The sequence below is a fragment of the Equus quagga genome, chromosome 2 (genome assembly GCF_021613505.1).
Source record: "Equus quagga isolate Etosha38 chromosome 2, UCLA_HA_Equagga_1.0, whole genome shotgun sequence".
Lineage (NCBI taxonomy): Eukaryota > Metazoa > Chordata > Mammalia > Perissodactyla > Equidae > Equus > Equus quagga.
This window is the reverse complement of record NC_060268.1, coordinates 54,668,197-54,685,015: the sequence shown is the minus strand read 5'-3', so window position 1 is coordinate 54,685,015 and position 16,819 is coordinate 54,668,197. Positions and strand designations below refer to the sequence as shown.

Here is a 16,819-nt window from a genome sequence, read left to right as displayed (position 1 = left end):
AATTTTGGCAGGTTGTGAAGACTTTATTAGCTTTGTATTTGAATTTGGAAAGAGTTTATGTTCTATGCACCTGACTGAAGATGAAATTGCATTGTTTTCTGCATTTGTACTGATGTCAGCAGGTAAGGTAACCAAATAAAAATAAAATGGTTTAAAAATTATCGAGGTAGGAGCCGGCCCCGTGGCTGAGTGCTTAAGTTCGTGTGCTCAGCTTCGGCATCCCAGGGTTTCGCCGGTTCGGATCCTGGGCGCAGACCTAGCACTACTCATCAAGCCACGCTGAGGCAGTGTCCCACATGCCACAACTAGGAGGACTCACAATTAAAATATACGACTATGTACTGGGGGGCTTTGGAGAGAAGGAAGAAAAATTTTTTTAAAAAATCTTACAAAAAAATTATTGAGATAAAGAATTTATGTAAGGTACATAACTTTTAGAATATTTGGGGGACTACCAAGAGAGGCTGCCACTCTTACTAAATCTAATTTTAATTTTTTCAAAGAGCAACCTCCACCCCGCAACATACGTACATATACCCTTTTAAGAAGACCTCATGCTGTTCTGACAAACCTTAAGAAATGAGACTTGAATAAAACCCAGTCCACAATTAACCTCCTGCTACCAAGAGAAAGGCTGTGGTTGAGTAGGGTTGCCCTCCCTAACACCAATCTCCAAGATAATGTGGTTTTTAAGACACCCTGCTTTTTCTTAAAATCCATTTGGATGTCATCTACAAGTTTTTCTGAATGTAATCTATGTTTTCGACCAGTACTGCCTCTTGGGGATAATCAGTTTTGCGAATTTATATCTTCTATTTGAAATTCTTACATATAAAGACTTTCTCTTAAATTAACAACCCTTAAGTCATCTGGAATTCCATTGACAATTTTAGTTGCCTTGGATTATAAGGCAATTTTCATATTTGCCAGAAAGGCTAGCCGGATTGATATGAGTATTTCTTTCAGAAATGTAATTATTAGAGAGGCTCGAGGGGCCGTGGTGGCTTCATTTCCACTCGTATGAGTAGACCTTAGATAAAATGGCTGTCCTTTTGGAAGGACCCTCCCTTCCATTAAGTATCAGTACAAATGGAAAGGTTTAACACTCTTTTATAACTGTCATCCCTCAGTCTTCAACTCCTTTAGGAACAAATTTGGAACGAGGCCTGAAACTGGCCTGTCAGTCTGTAACTCTGCATTGTGGTATAATAATCTGTGTCTAAGAGTCAGGAGGAATTGGGTGTTCTGACACCATGTTGGAAGAATACTAAGGAGTATCATTTTTCACGTTTAGATCGTTCATGGCTGCAGGAAAAGGTAAAAATTGAAAAACTGCAACAGAAAATTCAGCTAGCTCTTCAACATGTCCTACAGAAGAATCACCGAGAAGATGGAATACTAACAAAGGTGAGAAGCACGTTTCCACTGGCATGGCCTGACTTATCCCTTACCACAGATCAGTGCTGCCCGCTGCCCTTGTAAATCATCTGATAGGCCCCCAAAAGTATCCGTAAGCAACAGGCTACTGAACAGAAGGAAGCATCTCCATTTCGAAACATTCTGTTGGGCCAAAATTCAGGTTAAATTTATTATCATTGGTTATAAAGTGTCCTGCAATAATAGGGTAATGGTAGAATTTTTTTTAAGCATTAATACATTCTGGACATCCTCCTCCTATTCCATCAAAGTTGGGCATAAAGCAGAGTTAATGTTCTGCATTGATATAAATTAGAGAAAGAATCTTTGAATTTAGAAGGAGGAAGTTATGAAGGACTAAAACAATTAACCGGGATAACCATATATTCTAATATTAGTTCTATTTCCATTAACTTCATTAGTAACCAACAGTAAATAACTTTTGTATTTTCTTCATCAATTTCCTATTACTACCCTGTATTCAAAGCATAAGGTTTCATTTTTGCTAATTATTATCTTTTCAATAAAAATATAATTACAATGTCAATTTAAAATATGCTAATATCCTTCAGTGATAGTGCTGGTAGCAGGCATTTAGTCTTAGAAAAATTAGCCCTATTCTTTCTTAGATTATTTTATGTGTTTTACTGTTTGAGAAGATGATTTGAAAGGTTTGGGATTTTTTTCCTGTTTGTTTTCTTTTCTTTTCTCCTGATAGCTAGGTTAGGTCAGAAAGGGGAAGTTGGAGGTTGATTGCCGTTTTGTTTTTGATTTTGCACCTGTTAAATGAGAGCTTGAGGCAGGAGTGGGAAACAGAAGAAAGAAGAACTGTCAGGAGTTTACTCTCTTCTCCATCTTCTTGCCCCCATGCAAGGGTATCATTAGGTTCTTTAATTATAGAGAACACCTAACACCTGGACAAGATCTGTGATTTGGTGAAAACTTTTCTTAGAGAGGATTATTCTGGATTGAAATAAGAAGTATTTTGCGCTTGTACAGTGCTTTAGAGTTTAAAAAGCATTTTTGCAAGTCATGTAAATAGCCTCAATTGGTAAATGGTCAATGCTGGGACTTCCATCCAGACTTTCTGACTATTCTTTATTTTTTTTACTCGGGGCCTTTTGCTCAGACCCAGGATTGCTTTGCTATAGGCAGCGCTCTTTTTGGAGAGGAAACTTGTCACTGGAGTTGATGCGTACTCGTTCTGCATAAAATATGTAGGGCATGCCATCATCTCTAGTTGCAGTGACCTCAGCTCCCTGTGACTGCCCCCTGGCTCCCTTCTCTATCACCAGATCTCTTCTTTTTCCAGACGGTGGGGGGCAGGGTTCGGATGGTAGAGCAGAAAGCTGTGGGAACAGGAGGAGGAAGTGGGACACTTGGGTTCTCGTCTCGGTTCTGTCACTTTTGCTTCTGAACATCTTTTTGGGTTATTAAATTATTTGTCTTCAAAATCGTATTTAACGTACACCTGGTATTCTATAATATGAATGTAGCATCGTTTATTTTTACCAATCCTCTATTCCTGGACGTCTAAGTTGCTTCGAGTGTGTTTCATCATTATAAACAATGTTGTAAAGATCGTCCAGATCCCTGATTTTTGATTCTTGTGTCTATTCTCTCCCGATAACATGTCCTTTTCTTCCACTTACAGTTAATATGCAAGGTGTCTACATTAAGAGCCTTATGTGGACGACATACAGAAAAGCTAATGGCATTTAAAGCAATATACCCAGACATTGTGCGACTTCATTTTCCTCCATTATATAAGGAGCTGTTCACTTCAGAATTTGAGCCAGCAATGCAAATTGATGGGTAAATGTATCACCTAAGCACCTCTAGAATGTCTGAAGTACAAACATGAAAAACAAACAAAAAAATTAACTGAGACACTTTATATGGCCCTGCACAGACCTGGAGCGCCAACACACTGCACATCTTTTTGGTGATCGGGGTCAGGCAAAGGAGGGGAAACAATGAAAACAAATAAAAGTTGAACTTGTTTTTCTCATGCATATGATTTCCATTATGCCTACAGATATGGACCCTTTTTCTGTCTCGACTTCTTGATCGTTGACCTCTGTTTACAGCAGAAGGAGGGTACTAAAGTCGGAGGATTTCCTTTTCTTGTAGCTCACTGCCCACAGACTTTCTCCAGAGTCACCAATCTGTCAGTAACAACAGAGAGTCCAGCAATAATCGGTGACTGGTGTGCATAGCGGAGGTTGCGGCATAACTTTGCACAACTTACTCTTTGTTTCATGAAGGAAGTTTTTATTTCTTCACCGATTATTGCCAGTCAGCAGGATGGCATGAAAAGGGTCCATAGCACTAGCAACAATAGCATTATAATATATTACAGGGTAAATGGGCATGAAGACTATATATAGCTAAAAGAGATATTGTTTATATATTGTTTTAATTAATATAAACTGTAGTTACTGGTGTAGCTTTTCCTGTTGAATTGATAAGGCACTTTCATTTTGCACCTTTTTTCTTTAAATTAAATGCTAGCGTGTTCACTGTCGTGTCGCATGTGCACCAGAAACACAAGTTTAACTGAGAAGGCTTGGAAGGTACGTCGGGAGGTATTTATGCTGCTGTTTACAAAATTACTTTTAAAAGACTGGCTGGTCATATCTAGAAATCACGATGTTGATTATTTTTATTTTACACGTGAGTTTGGAATTACAAACGGAACTCTCCCTAAATTATACTTTGCTTTTTGGTAAGTTTAAGAATAGATGTGTTTATGCTTCATACAAAGTTGAATGATCGATTGGTACTGTGGACTTGTACCATCATGCACAGTATTTTTAAAAAGCTTTTTAAAATGCCACCTCGTGGACGCAGGGAGGGGAGGCTCATTTGACAAAATTCAGTAGTAAGACTCAGTCTCAACTTGGAATTGTTATGCTTTGAGAACAAACCAGTAACCAGAATATTTATTGGAATCTAGCTTTTCTTATAAGAAGAACCCAAAGATTCTATCTGGAGCAAACGCACACTCCCCATGTAAGGACATGAGGCATTTACTTTGTGAATGTTTCTGTTGTTGGTATAACTTAGGAACCCTGAAAGTTTATCTCAGAGTGAACTGTTTCTAGAGTAGTTGCCTCTAGATGCTAAAATTCTAGACTAGTGCTCTCCATATTTCACAGACAATGGATAGGAGCGCAAGGGAGGCATACAATGTTGAACCAGTTTCTCTTATTTAAATATTAACTATTTTAAGCTTTTAAAGTGAAGTCGATGCTAGCTGCAGACATTTACTTTTGTATTTATCTTCACTAGAAGACTGTGGACTGTAATTTATTTTGTTAAATATTTAGAAGATTGTTTGGCTTTTGCGTTCAGGTGGGAAATATTGAGTTGTTTTTGTTTAATTTCATGGTTTTTTAAAAAAAAATAATAATAATTCCCAGTAGGGGAAGGGAGAAGGAACAGTCTGATATATAAGTGTGCATATTTTAAAAATAAGTGACCTTTGGGAATGTAGGCGTTTACATGATGATTTTAGTCACACTCAGGGTAGGATTCAAACTTCTGCTCTGACATCCAAGACTGTGTTTGTACAGAAAAGGGAACAGCTTCCCATAGTGTAAAGGTGGGAGTTTCCAGGCAGCCCTTTACAGTGGAGAAGGGTCTCCTCTACCACCAGGGTCCCTCTTGAATCTTTTGCAGGAATTGTGGCTCCTCATGTCAGCTGGATCACAGGGCCGGCTTCCCAGAGCCCTTCACTGTTTTTAACTCCACTGACTTTCTCACTTGTTTTCTGAGGAACTTGGAAAAGGGGAAGGAATTATTCACACAGAAGTGTGTATGAAGCCTAAATAACATCTAAAAAATTTTTTTTCAAAAGTATAGTAAAGTTTTAACCATAAATGGAAGACGAGAGTAATATTTACTTAAATTTCTTACAAGCATATAAAACTTTATGTGAGTGTTTATATAGAGACGTTAACTATCAGCATATAGTATTTATATTTGGGCAAGAAGGGTTAAATCAAATTTTTAATTTAAATAAGCATAGTTCCTTTAAAGATCAATAGTATTTATACTCTGAAAAGAGTACCAAGCTTAGTTCAATTATTTATTTGTCCATTTTCTTCCTATTGTTTCTCCTTTGGGGAAAAGTGGTGTGTTTTTATTTTGGTTTGGTTTTGTTTTGTTTTTTGTCATTCTGATTCACTAAATTTGGGGATGGTTTTATTAAAGTATATTAACTTCTTTTTAACCAAAGCTTTCTGAATATGACCAGCCTCAGGTGCTAGCATATTAAAGAGCAACTAAACCTAATTCCAGTGTCCATTTGTGAAATGCTAAGAGCTAACTGAACTTCTCTAAGGGTGAGAGAGAACATAATGTTGAACTTAAAAGAAATTCCTTTTCCCAGAAAGGATTTTGCAAGTACCTAATGCAACAAATGATGCTCTAATCTCAGTAATAGTCACACCATGGTGACACTGCTTTTAGAGTAAACCAAGATGCATTGACATGATGCTGCTACTAGGTCTTTCTGAAAGAAAAGCAGGCTGTGGACTTTAAGAGCAAAGAACATCGACGGTGTGGGAATGGAGTAGTAGAGGCGTGCTCGGTGAAATGAGGGAACAACTAACTATTATTTGGATAGAAGTTGGGATCTGAAGTTAAATTCAGTTGAAAAAAATATGAAGTACAGAAAAGGATGTAAAAAACTTTGCATTTTTATTTTCTTCCTTATTGTAGAAACACTTGTGTGATGACACAAACTACTTGGTGATACAGAACAATGATTCTTAATAGTTCTTATAATTAAAGTTTCCTAAACATAAAAGTCCAATAGTATTTTAAAGATTGGAATCACATCATTGTTATCCCTGCTGCTGTAATGCCTTTTATACAACTTTTTGCATAAGGTAAATAAGGCTTTTGGACAAAGCCTGAATACCTTCAGTTACAATGATGTCCAAATGGTCGTATTATATTGTGAAGAAACTGGCCTTGGTCACATGAAAACAAAAGTGCAGATGAAAGTGCTTTTTTGGACAGTTTGCAAATTGTGTTAAAAGCTACGGATTTTTTTTAAAGTGTTCAGCATCCTAATTTGCGTTAAAGCTATGGATTTTTTTAAAAGTCTTCAGCATCCTAATTCACCCTTCCTAACTTAAGGAAAACATGACGTAAGACACTGCTTCTAAGTTTGGTTGTTCTTTATAGTGTGGATACCAAGATCTCTGTGAGCGTATGGAGGTGGGCTGAGGGTCAGGTGAGGAGGGAGCCTGTGTGTGTGTGTGTGCGTGTGTGGTTTTCGTGTGTATGATGTGCGGGTGTCGGACCGCTTCTAGGCTACTAAGTGTCAATGGAAAAGAAAATGTATTCAAAATACTTAAATCAAAACTAGAAGATGGAAAAAAAAAAGATTTATTCTATACAAAGCCTTGTCTGGACCACTTTAGAGAGACTTCTATTTTTTTAACCCTTCTATAAATATTTGATGGCACTTGAAATATTCCTGCAATAAAATGTGATTTGTGTAAAGAAAAAAAAAGATTTTGTAATGTGAAACAAAGAAAGAAAGTAATGTAATTTTCTAAAAAAAAAAATACAAACAAACAAACTTTGTATTATTTTCTTGATGGAATTTGTCTATCTGTCTTTGGAAAACTTTTTATTTCATTGAATGTGCCATAGTAGAAATATGTGTTTTTAGTTTTAGACTAAGGAATAGCTGTTTGTGTTCCGACATTCCAAAATGCAAACCAACCTAGTAGAGTCTTTAATGAAAAGGTTTAAGTAGGCTGTAAGCTTCTTTCCTTGTTGCTTTTTTGCACATGTCCTTCATTCCTCTCTAGTGCAATATGTACATAGAGCACTTGCGGGTGGACCTTGATCCCTCAGGGAAAAATACATATTTGTACAGTTGTTTTTTTTTCCTTTTGTTTTTGGCTAAGGAATGTCGATTGAATCACTTGTTATTATAGAGGGGCAGCCAGATAATAATCCTAAAGCCACTGTTTCAAACATTGATTGTTTAAATCATGTGTCTTTCCAGTGCTATTATTTTAAGATGATAATAATAAAAAGTTATTTTCTGACAGTTCTTTGTGCTGATTGGTGAAAAACAAAGGGTAAATAAGCACCTTATGATTGACTTACTGTGAATGACAATCCATCTTGCTATCAACAATAGAAGCCCTATCACTTTGGAGTTGGGGTAAGAGTCAGAAACGATGTGCTCAGGGATCTTCTAAACTCTTAAAACAGGGTGGCCAGTACTACTGGGACAAATTGTGTTTTTTATTATTCATAATAATGATAATACTATCCCTCCAAGGCACAAGTGAACTGTATAGAATCGCGTGTGTGTGTAAACTCTCCACTATCATCTCATTTTCTTGAGTTCAAAACTTATGTGTTCTTCAGTCTCGTGTACTTAAAAACGCTGAATAACTTCCAAAGCAGTACAAAGTCATGCCGGTATGTTCAAAAGATAAATGAATGGGTAATGTACCAACAGAGAGCATCACTCAAAGGACAGTCCTGCATACTCCATTTACCGTTGCTCTAACAAGTAAGATATTCATGATAAATATATTTATAGCATTATATATTAAAAACTATTTCCGATTCGACATAGTATGGATAAAAATTTTAGAAACCAGTAATGAGATGAGAGCCCTGCCTATCAGTGCAGTGAGAGAGGTAAAAGATGCAACACGTCTTTTAAATACCAGCAGATAACTGTTATTTTCACTGTGTTCTCCTTTAGAAGCAAACCAAAAAATCCCTTTATGTGACACAATTCTTCTACTTCCACATTTGTAGTTTTTATCTACTGAGTTAATATGAGAGCTAATGTTTAAAGACAAACAAAACACACTTGGATAACAGCAACATGAGCCAGCTTTCAGGGTTCCATTTTACATTTTTGAAATACAGTTTTGTTCTCATATTTCCATATATTATTTTCCATAAAGTCAGCGCACCTCAGTGTAATTGTTGGTTTTGATTTTTCTACACCTGTGATACACATTCAGAAAAAATCTACATATTTTCTTCCTAACACAGGAGAGCATAATTTGGGAAAACTTTCGATGTCGTTTAGATAAAAAAGAAAGCGTTATCTTGTTATTTTTGATAAAGACTAAGGAAAATGGCAGAAATCTCTCTCTCTTTCTCTCTCTCCATGCGTATACATATATACACACACACAGAGGTTATTGACATTTTTACATATTGTAACATTTTATTGCCACTTTTTATTTATAAAGATATGACACAGCAGAACCCTACAAAAACAACTTTATACTATAGTTCACATTATGTGCCCGGAAATGCAATTGCACAGGAAATCTTATCTATTGCTAATAGTCTATTGATATAGGTCTTCATTCTATCTCTAAATACTAGTATCGTTAAAGAGAATCCACCAGATTTTATTAGAGAGACCTTCCTATTATTGTTTATTCTTAAGAGATGAGAAAGCTGGCGAGCAATGTCTTTACAGAGCAATTGGGTTCACTTCTGGGTCTGTTTGCTTGTTTGTTTGTGTAAGTGAGATCAGTTTTACCAGGCTCTCAGAACAATTTTAAAAATAACCCAGAAGCCTGGTTTCATGCCAAGGAAACACCGTAGATTGGGGATCTCCATATTTAACCAGACCCTCAGAACTTAGAGCAATAAAGACATTCAGTCATTTATTTATTTATAAATGAACGACAGAATATTCAGTCCAAATAGAAACCACCTTTTTTCCACAATGCAACATAGCATGGACTCTTGTGTTGAGAAAGTGAATCTATTTTAGATACATGCCTAGAGAATCGTGTTTGCTGTTGACGTTTAGCGTGTTTGCCATATCAGCAGTATCACACTTCTTTTTCGTTTTTCCTTCTAAGAACTAATGAAAGAGAGCTTGCTATTAGCTTTGACATGTGGCACATGACATTGTGTTGTTCTCTGCGAGCAACTAAATTCTCTCCAGTGTTTGTGTGTGATTCCTTGCTCACTCGTTGTTACTTTAATGTGGATGAATACTATTTCTAGGAACTTGGTTATCATTGAACAGATTGCAGACGTAAATGCAGATAATTCTTGAGCAATATAGTGAATATGATTTCACAAAAAAAATCCGTATGTACTGTACACATCTTCCTGAATCCAAAAATTCTCTTCTTATCCACAATGGTTCGAAATCTCATATAAAACAGTGGTAAATTTTTAACCATTAGGACATTAGCTGGCTGCTTCTTTAAATGTACCTGTATTGTCTGCCTGCTCCTTTTGTGGAGATGTGTTTTTGTATTGGATGTTTGGGCCAATGGGAGGCTTCAAGCTACAACATATTTTCCCAGTTTAAATATATTTAACATATGACAAACCCCAGACAAGGCTTTTAACATGTAGAAAGAACTGCAGTGTTAGGTGGTTTATTTGCAAACCGTTTTCAATGTTGTCCATTTTTATGGCACCTTTAACAATATTCTTGTTTCCAAAGTACAAAAAAAATAGGTTAAATAATCTAGCCATAACTGAATGTCAAGCAATAAAACAAATGACTTTTGTGCATAGACTTAAAAAAATACAAATTTTAGACATCTGCATGTAAATGCAATCTCCTGTTTACTGCTTTCTTCAACTTGAGCAATTGATTCCTTATTTACTGTTAACTTAAGAACTTGTAATGGCCTGTAAACATTTTCTCTCTTACTCTTCTTTCAAATTTACCTTCGTCCCTGCTTTTGAGTCATGATATTTAATGTTGTTCTGCACATCTCTATACAGTTAACTTTTTGGCTTTCATTCTGTAAAGATAAGAAAATGTTCTATTATAAACAGCCTACTCAGTGCAAATATTTATCTGTTTATCAAATCCACAATATGCTGTATAATACTGGTTTTACTATATAATCTATTTTAGACATAGCTGTTTAGAACTAGAGTGTGCTATTTTTGTGTTTTTCTGATGTGTGGTGCTAGATAAGTTACTTTTGTGAACAACAAAAAAAACCCTTTTATTCGTAGACAATACCACCTTTGGGTCTTGTTAATTTCACTGAGTATAACTATATATTTGTATATATATACATATATATATATATATCTACCTGTGCCCAACTGGCAGCTGTATCAGAGTGCTGGATTTGGGACATGCTTTTCTCTTTAAATACATAATATCATTATATAAATTATTCTAGAGTGTATTTAATTAGGATAAAATTACTTCCTTAGTATGGATATTTGACATCTATAGGGTGAATTTGTTTATAAATATGGATATATGAAAACCTATTAGCATTTACTTTATGTTTGCTACTTGGCTTTATGCCATATCTCCTGAGCTGAAAAATAATTTGCCAGGCCTTCAAGATCCTAAAGAAACACTCTAGTTTAATGGAGTAATACTTTTTTTTCTTACTAAGGAATTATATTATTGGCACCTGAGAGAGTTGTGTACTTAGCTCCTATTATAGATAATAGGCATTTATATAAAATATCCTTGGTGGCTTGATGGCAGAATAAACCCTTCCCCTCCTACCTGAGCCATGAAAAGTATGGAGACGTCCACTGTCATGGCAGAACATGGGCCATAAAGCAAATTCAACAAGGGGTGTTCTGTTTTAATAGGACCTCAACCAGTTCCATGAACTGAGTGAAGGACGTTCATTTTAAAAGTCATTTAATAATAAGCTTAGTTAAACTCTTTCACCTATCCTCCCAAGACCTATTGGCATTGTTAAAAACCAAGTATATCAAATATCTAACTAAGGATGTAGTTAACCTTATTAAATATTGATTAGAATTGTTCTGTAATATTACTGAATTTGTAAGATCTTTAGCAAAGATTTTTGAGCAATTTATAAATATAGAGCAAATGTTTCTGTTTACTGCACTTTTTGTAATTGAAGGTGATAAATTCTCAAGCCATGGTTATTGGCTTCCATGCACTGCATATTTACCCACAATTCTAGACAGTTTCCATTTTTATGGAAGAGTTGCTATTACCTTAATCATAAATGCAATCATGTGGTTAATGAGAGCTAATGCTAATAGTTAACCTTTTAAAGTGAATTGGCCACAGTTTAGGAAGAAATCTCTTTTAATACAGAGTATGTCATTCCTTATTGCTTCACTTAGAAGGAGACTGAAAGCTTTGTTTTTTTTAAGCACTATTTAGTATCCTAAGCTTCCTGAGGGTAGAGATTGTCTCTCTTTGTGTCTGCACAATGGCCAGCACATGTCAGCATTTGATCATTGTTAAATGACAAGTGTTCCCCAATTCCAACTTTTTTCCTGGATTCTTTTGGTAAATTTATAAAATATGGCAAGCTGTATGGTTAACACTTTCTTCTACAACCAAGTATTAAAGCCACATTTGAAAAGACCACATGAAATGCTGATTCTAATTGTGTGTAGGTCTTGAGGATTAAGCACACAAATTTCACAAAACTCTGTGAGTAACAAACTCAGCCTTCTGTAAATATACATGCAAGTCTGGAAACGATAATACTGTACCTATAAATATATGCTGTCTGTTTTGTGTACAGTATGTAAAAACTCCTTTTCTGCCACACTAAAAATGCAAGCCATTTGTGGGAATCCTAAAAATAGTATTATACTAAAACTTTGCTAATGATCTTTACTAGAGGATCATCTGACTTTTCACTTACATTGGGTTTTCTTTTCAACTCACTCTTACAGTAGTCTGCTTATTTCCAGCTGTTTATTTTATTGAGTCCTGAATTTAAAAAAAAAATATTTTGATTCATTTTGTAAATACAAGCTGTAAAAAAAGAGAGATTTAATGTTGTCTTTTAAATACTCCGATTTTCATTCTAATATGAATGTTGTTATATTGTACTTAGAAACTGTACCTTTAATATTACATTACCTTTATTAAAAGTGCATTGAACACATCAATTTTAGATGTGCTTTATGTACTGTTATCCTATAATAAAACTTCAGCTTCTAATGGAACACTTGCCTTGTTTTTCTTCTTTTTTCTTGGTTGCATTGTACATAGTTTCTAGCTTACATCTTATCTCCAGAGAATGGTCTAGCACAACCTTGCTCCTTGAAGTGTGGTCCACAGACCAGTATCACTGGCATCACCTGTGACCTTGAACTTGTTAGCAATGCAGAATTCCAGGCACCACCCCAGACCTACCAAATCAGAATCTGCATTTTCATAAGATCCCCACGTGATTGGTTTGCATATTAAAATCTGAGAAGCAGTGGTCTACAGTACAATAGAGTACTTAAAAAAAAAATCCATTTCCATTTTGCAGGGAAAAAAGACATATACCAGGATCAAGCTACCCTTTTGATCAGAGAAGGCAAAGAAAGAAGTTTTAACTTGGGAGATACCATCTCTTGATTGGTAGTACCTGCCAGAAATGCTGAATTGAGGATTCTGAGACTGCTTCCTGTCTCAATGAAGAAGGGAGCCATGACTGATTAGTGATGCCTGCCCTGAGTGTAGAAGGGGAGAAATCCTGAGTGCACACCATACTTCGTCATCTTTGCTTTAGAAACCACTAAAATGGAATGCCAGAAATGATGCCAAAGACTTAAAAAAATCTGACTTTCCCTGGGCTATCATTGCCCCACCCTAGCCCCACCCCTTCTCTTGAGTAGATCATATAGGACTGAACCAATACCTTGAACATCAGCTAAGTGTCACACTATTTTAACTGCAAAACCTCATCGTAAATTATATTTAAAGTAATTTCAAGGACATTCAAATTATAAGATATTCTGAAGTCAGAATAAAGGCAACTGAGTTGGCATTTTCCTCCACACGTGCTATAATACCTGTGGATCCCTTGCACTCTGCAAAGTAAATTTGAATTGACCCCCAAAGTTGCAGCATGTAACAAACAGTCCCTAATCTTGCTTCTATTTCCAACTTATCTTGAGGAAGAGGAAGAATGAGACTGTGCATGTGAAATATTTGTAGACTGCCAAATTCTATATAATTATAAATATTCACCACCTTCCGCTATCTTGGGAAATTGGGAGTTAATGGAAATAGTTCAGTTCGAACTATGAAATCTGTCACCTCTTGGCCTTTGACCACACCCACGCTAAACTCCTTCGGATAAAAACAATGGTTTACACTCACCTCTCCATTGTGGATTAGCTTGCTCCCCTTCAAGAAGGGTACTTAAACGAGAGTCTAAGAGGGACTTCTGACAGTTCTGTTTGTAATGATCTCATGGGGGAATCAGAAAGGAGAACAAGTGTCAGGTTATTAATAAACTCTTGGAGAGAAAGCAAAAGTAATAGACTAGTCAGTAAGACCTGACCATGGGTTTGTCTTGGTTGCTACCGTTACTACGAAACTTTGTTTCATGAGGCAAGATCAAAAGGTCTAGCCCTTCACACTTCGACTTCCACTTTCAGTGTGCACTTGGATCAAACGGGCCAGTGCAGAGCAGGCCTCTGCTTCTCATGACAGGTCTGTGAAAGGACCACGCTCCTGTGCTGGGGAGAGTAACTGCTGACGTGCCGAGATGCAGCTCTGCACGGTGGCTTCCCCTTTTGAACAAGAAACTGAAGATGGGGTCCAGTAGTGCTCAAAGCCACAGTCCAGAACAGGCCGTTAACGTCACGTAAGTCACCAGAGACAGGAAGGATAAAAAGATGTCTCTGTGCTTTAGGGATTTCAAGAACATGGGAGTAAGGAAGGAATTTTTGTCAAGAGAACCCTCCTGAGTCCCAGAAGAATCACAGTGATGGACTCCCAACTTTTCTTAAAGCCTCTTGCTAGATTAACAGGCACTCTATCCTTTCACTGTAACATCAGTTGTGAGCTGGAGAAAAATCCTGGTTTTTTCCTATAGTCATTTATCTCTGATGTTGGAAAGAGATAACAAACCAGTCTTTCGGCATTTCCTTTGATTCTGGATTTTTCTTCTCCTCAGGAGGGGAAATATTGACTCCAGTGAAATAAAGTCATGTCTCAGCAATTCATTTGTTGTTTACCCACTTGGACTTCCCAAACAATATTTTTAAATCCAAAGTGACTTCCTCTTTGTGGAGGAGAAGTTGCTTGGACTATTAAATGTTCTGTGCTTAGAGAACAAAAATTTTAATGTTAGGCTCACCCCAAATTAATTAGGATAGTAACTTTCTAACAAGTCTCACATCTACCTCTTCTACCATTCTTTCTTTATCCCTCCCATAAAATAGACACTACATTCTAACGACAAATATAAATAATTGTTTAATTATCCTGCTTGGAATTATCTTTACTATCTCAAACTCTCTCTGTGAGATGGTTAGTCACTCCCTAGAAAAAAACAGCGTTCGGATGAATAGTTATTTCTGGGTCTTTTTTTAGGCCAAGGACTACGCAATACAGAACATAACAAAATATAGTTTAGAAAAGATTATCTTCTGAGTAGAAAAATTTGAACACTTTAGCCATTCTGTTCTGATGCAGCATATCCTGCGTCAGAGTATTTTGCTGGTTTTCAGGAGTGATGATAATTCCCTCCCCACTTGAAATACCATTTATTGCTGAAAAGCCTGATTTGAACAAACCACCCCTGGTAACAGAATTCCCCCCAATAATTTCTGAATCAATTACTAGATTGAAACCCCTTTCAATGGAGGGCTATTTCTGGATTCTCGTTTTGAAAGGACCTTATAGATGATTGTAAATTCATGAAGCAAATCTCTGACTGAAGGGGTTACCACACCACAAACTCTCCAAGGCCAAGTTTACCCTAAATCAAGCAAAGGAACCTCATTAGCTGAGGGATAGGAAAACGACTTGGTACTGATAAAAAATAGACGATCTCACACATTTCTCTGTCTTGATTGGGTCCACAAGAAGAAATACACATCTAGTGATAACTTAGCCAGGGGGTTACAGTTTTAAGACTTCTTTTTAAAATTTTGGTTCCAATGAAACATTTTATAAATTCAAAATAAGTATCTACTGTTATACATTCTTTCAAAATGAAACTGGCTTCCCACTCAACTTCTGAGTTTGTTTCTCAGTTTAGCAGAAATGGAAAACTGAATCTTTCTTCTGCTTAAAAACCCACAGAATAAAATGGTACAATCACTTTGGAAAACAGTTTGGCAATATCCTATAAAGTTAAACATAAATTACCACACAACCCAACAATTCCACTCCCAGGTATCTGTCCAAGAGAAATGAAAACACAAAGTTCCCATGAAGACTTGTATACAAATGTTCATAGCAACATCACTCATAATAGTCAAAAAGTGTAAACCATCTAATGTCCATCAACTGTCAAACAGATAAACAAAATAGGGCATATCCATTAGTGCGCTACTATTCAGCGCCAAAACAACAATAAATACCTGCTACAGCATGGATGATGCTCAAAATTATTCTGCCAAAAGAAAGAATCCAGATGCAAAAGACTATGTATTGTATGATTTCATCTATATGAACTGTCCAGAAAAGGCAAAGCTATATATCGTGAGAGCAGATTCGTGTCTGCCTGGAGCTGGAGGTGGGAAGAGAGATTACCTGAAAGTGGGCACAAAGGGTTTTTCAGGGTAATGGAAATTTGCTAAAACTTGGTAGTGTTGATGGTTCCAAAACTCTGTACATGTACTAAAAAGCAGTGAATAATACAACTACAATGGGTGAATTTTGTGGTACGTAGATTATACCTGAATAAAGCTGTTTTAAACACACACGCACACACACACACAGATTTCCCATCACCCAGGGAATAAAGTCCAAATTCCAAATTCTCCAGCAAGGCATGAAGGCCCTCTACGGTCCCTCCTCCCCTTTCCAGTCCAACGGCCTTCATGTCTCCCACACAACAATGCAGTTGCTTTTCCCCTTCCCAGAACTGTAGCACTGTTTCACACATCTGTGCTTTTTCACCCCTGAAAACCCACAGTCCCTTCTCTTCCCAGTGAACTCCTACTCATTCTTCAAGACCCAATGTAAACTAAACAACTTCTCTGAAGGGATGTCTAAATTTTGTTTAAAGTTTGTATCAGTCAAAATGAGTTCCTTCCTCATTGTGTTCCCATAGAATCTATAATGTGTGTGTATCCCTTTTTTTTTTTTTTTTGCTTAAGGAAGATTAGCCCTGAGCTAACATCTGTGCCAACCTTCCTCTACTTTGTTTGTGGGATGCGGCCACAGCATGGCTGACAAGTGGTGTAGGTCCACACCTGGGATCCAAACCCATGAACCCGTGCTGCCAATGCAGAGCACGCCGAATTTTAGCCACTATGCCACAGGGCTGTCCCCACAATGCACTTTTTACATATTACTTCTAATCCTCACAACAATCCTGTAGGTGAGATATTCTGTCTCGATTATCTTGGTGAGGAAATTGAGGCCCAAAGAGGAGACACAACATCTCTAGGATCACTTGCCAGTAAGCAGGAAAACTGAGATACAAACCTGTATCTG

General features: G+C 36.7%; 1 protein-coding gene across 3 annotated transcripts in view; it reads left to right on the top strand.

Moving 5' to 3' along the window:
• Positions 1 to 12,375, top strand: part of RORA (RAR related orphan receptor A) — a 98,727-nt gene extending 86,352 nt beyond the window's left edge. For all 3 annotated transcript variants that reach the window (XM_046652183.1, XM_046652185.1, XM_046652184.1), the window contains 3 exons: positions 12 to 122; positions 1,295 to 1,407; positions 3,071 to 12,375. In XM_046652183.1, the coding sequence (XP_046508139.1) occupies positions 12 to 122; positions 1,295 to 1,407; positions 3,071 to 3,235 (389 nt within the window). In that variant the 3' untranslated portion in view covers positions 3,236 to 12,375. The remainder of the gene's footprint in view (positions 1 to 11; positions 123 to 1,294; positions 1,408 to 3,070) is intronic.
• Positions 12,376 to 16,819: the final 4,444 nt, after the last annotated feature.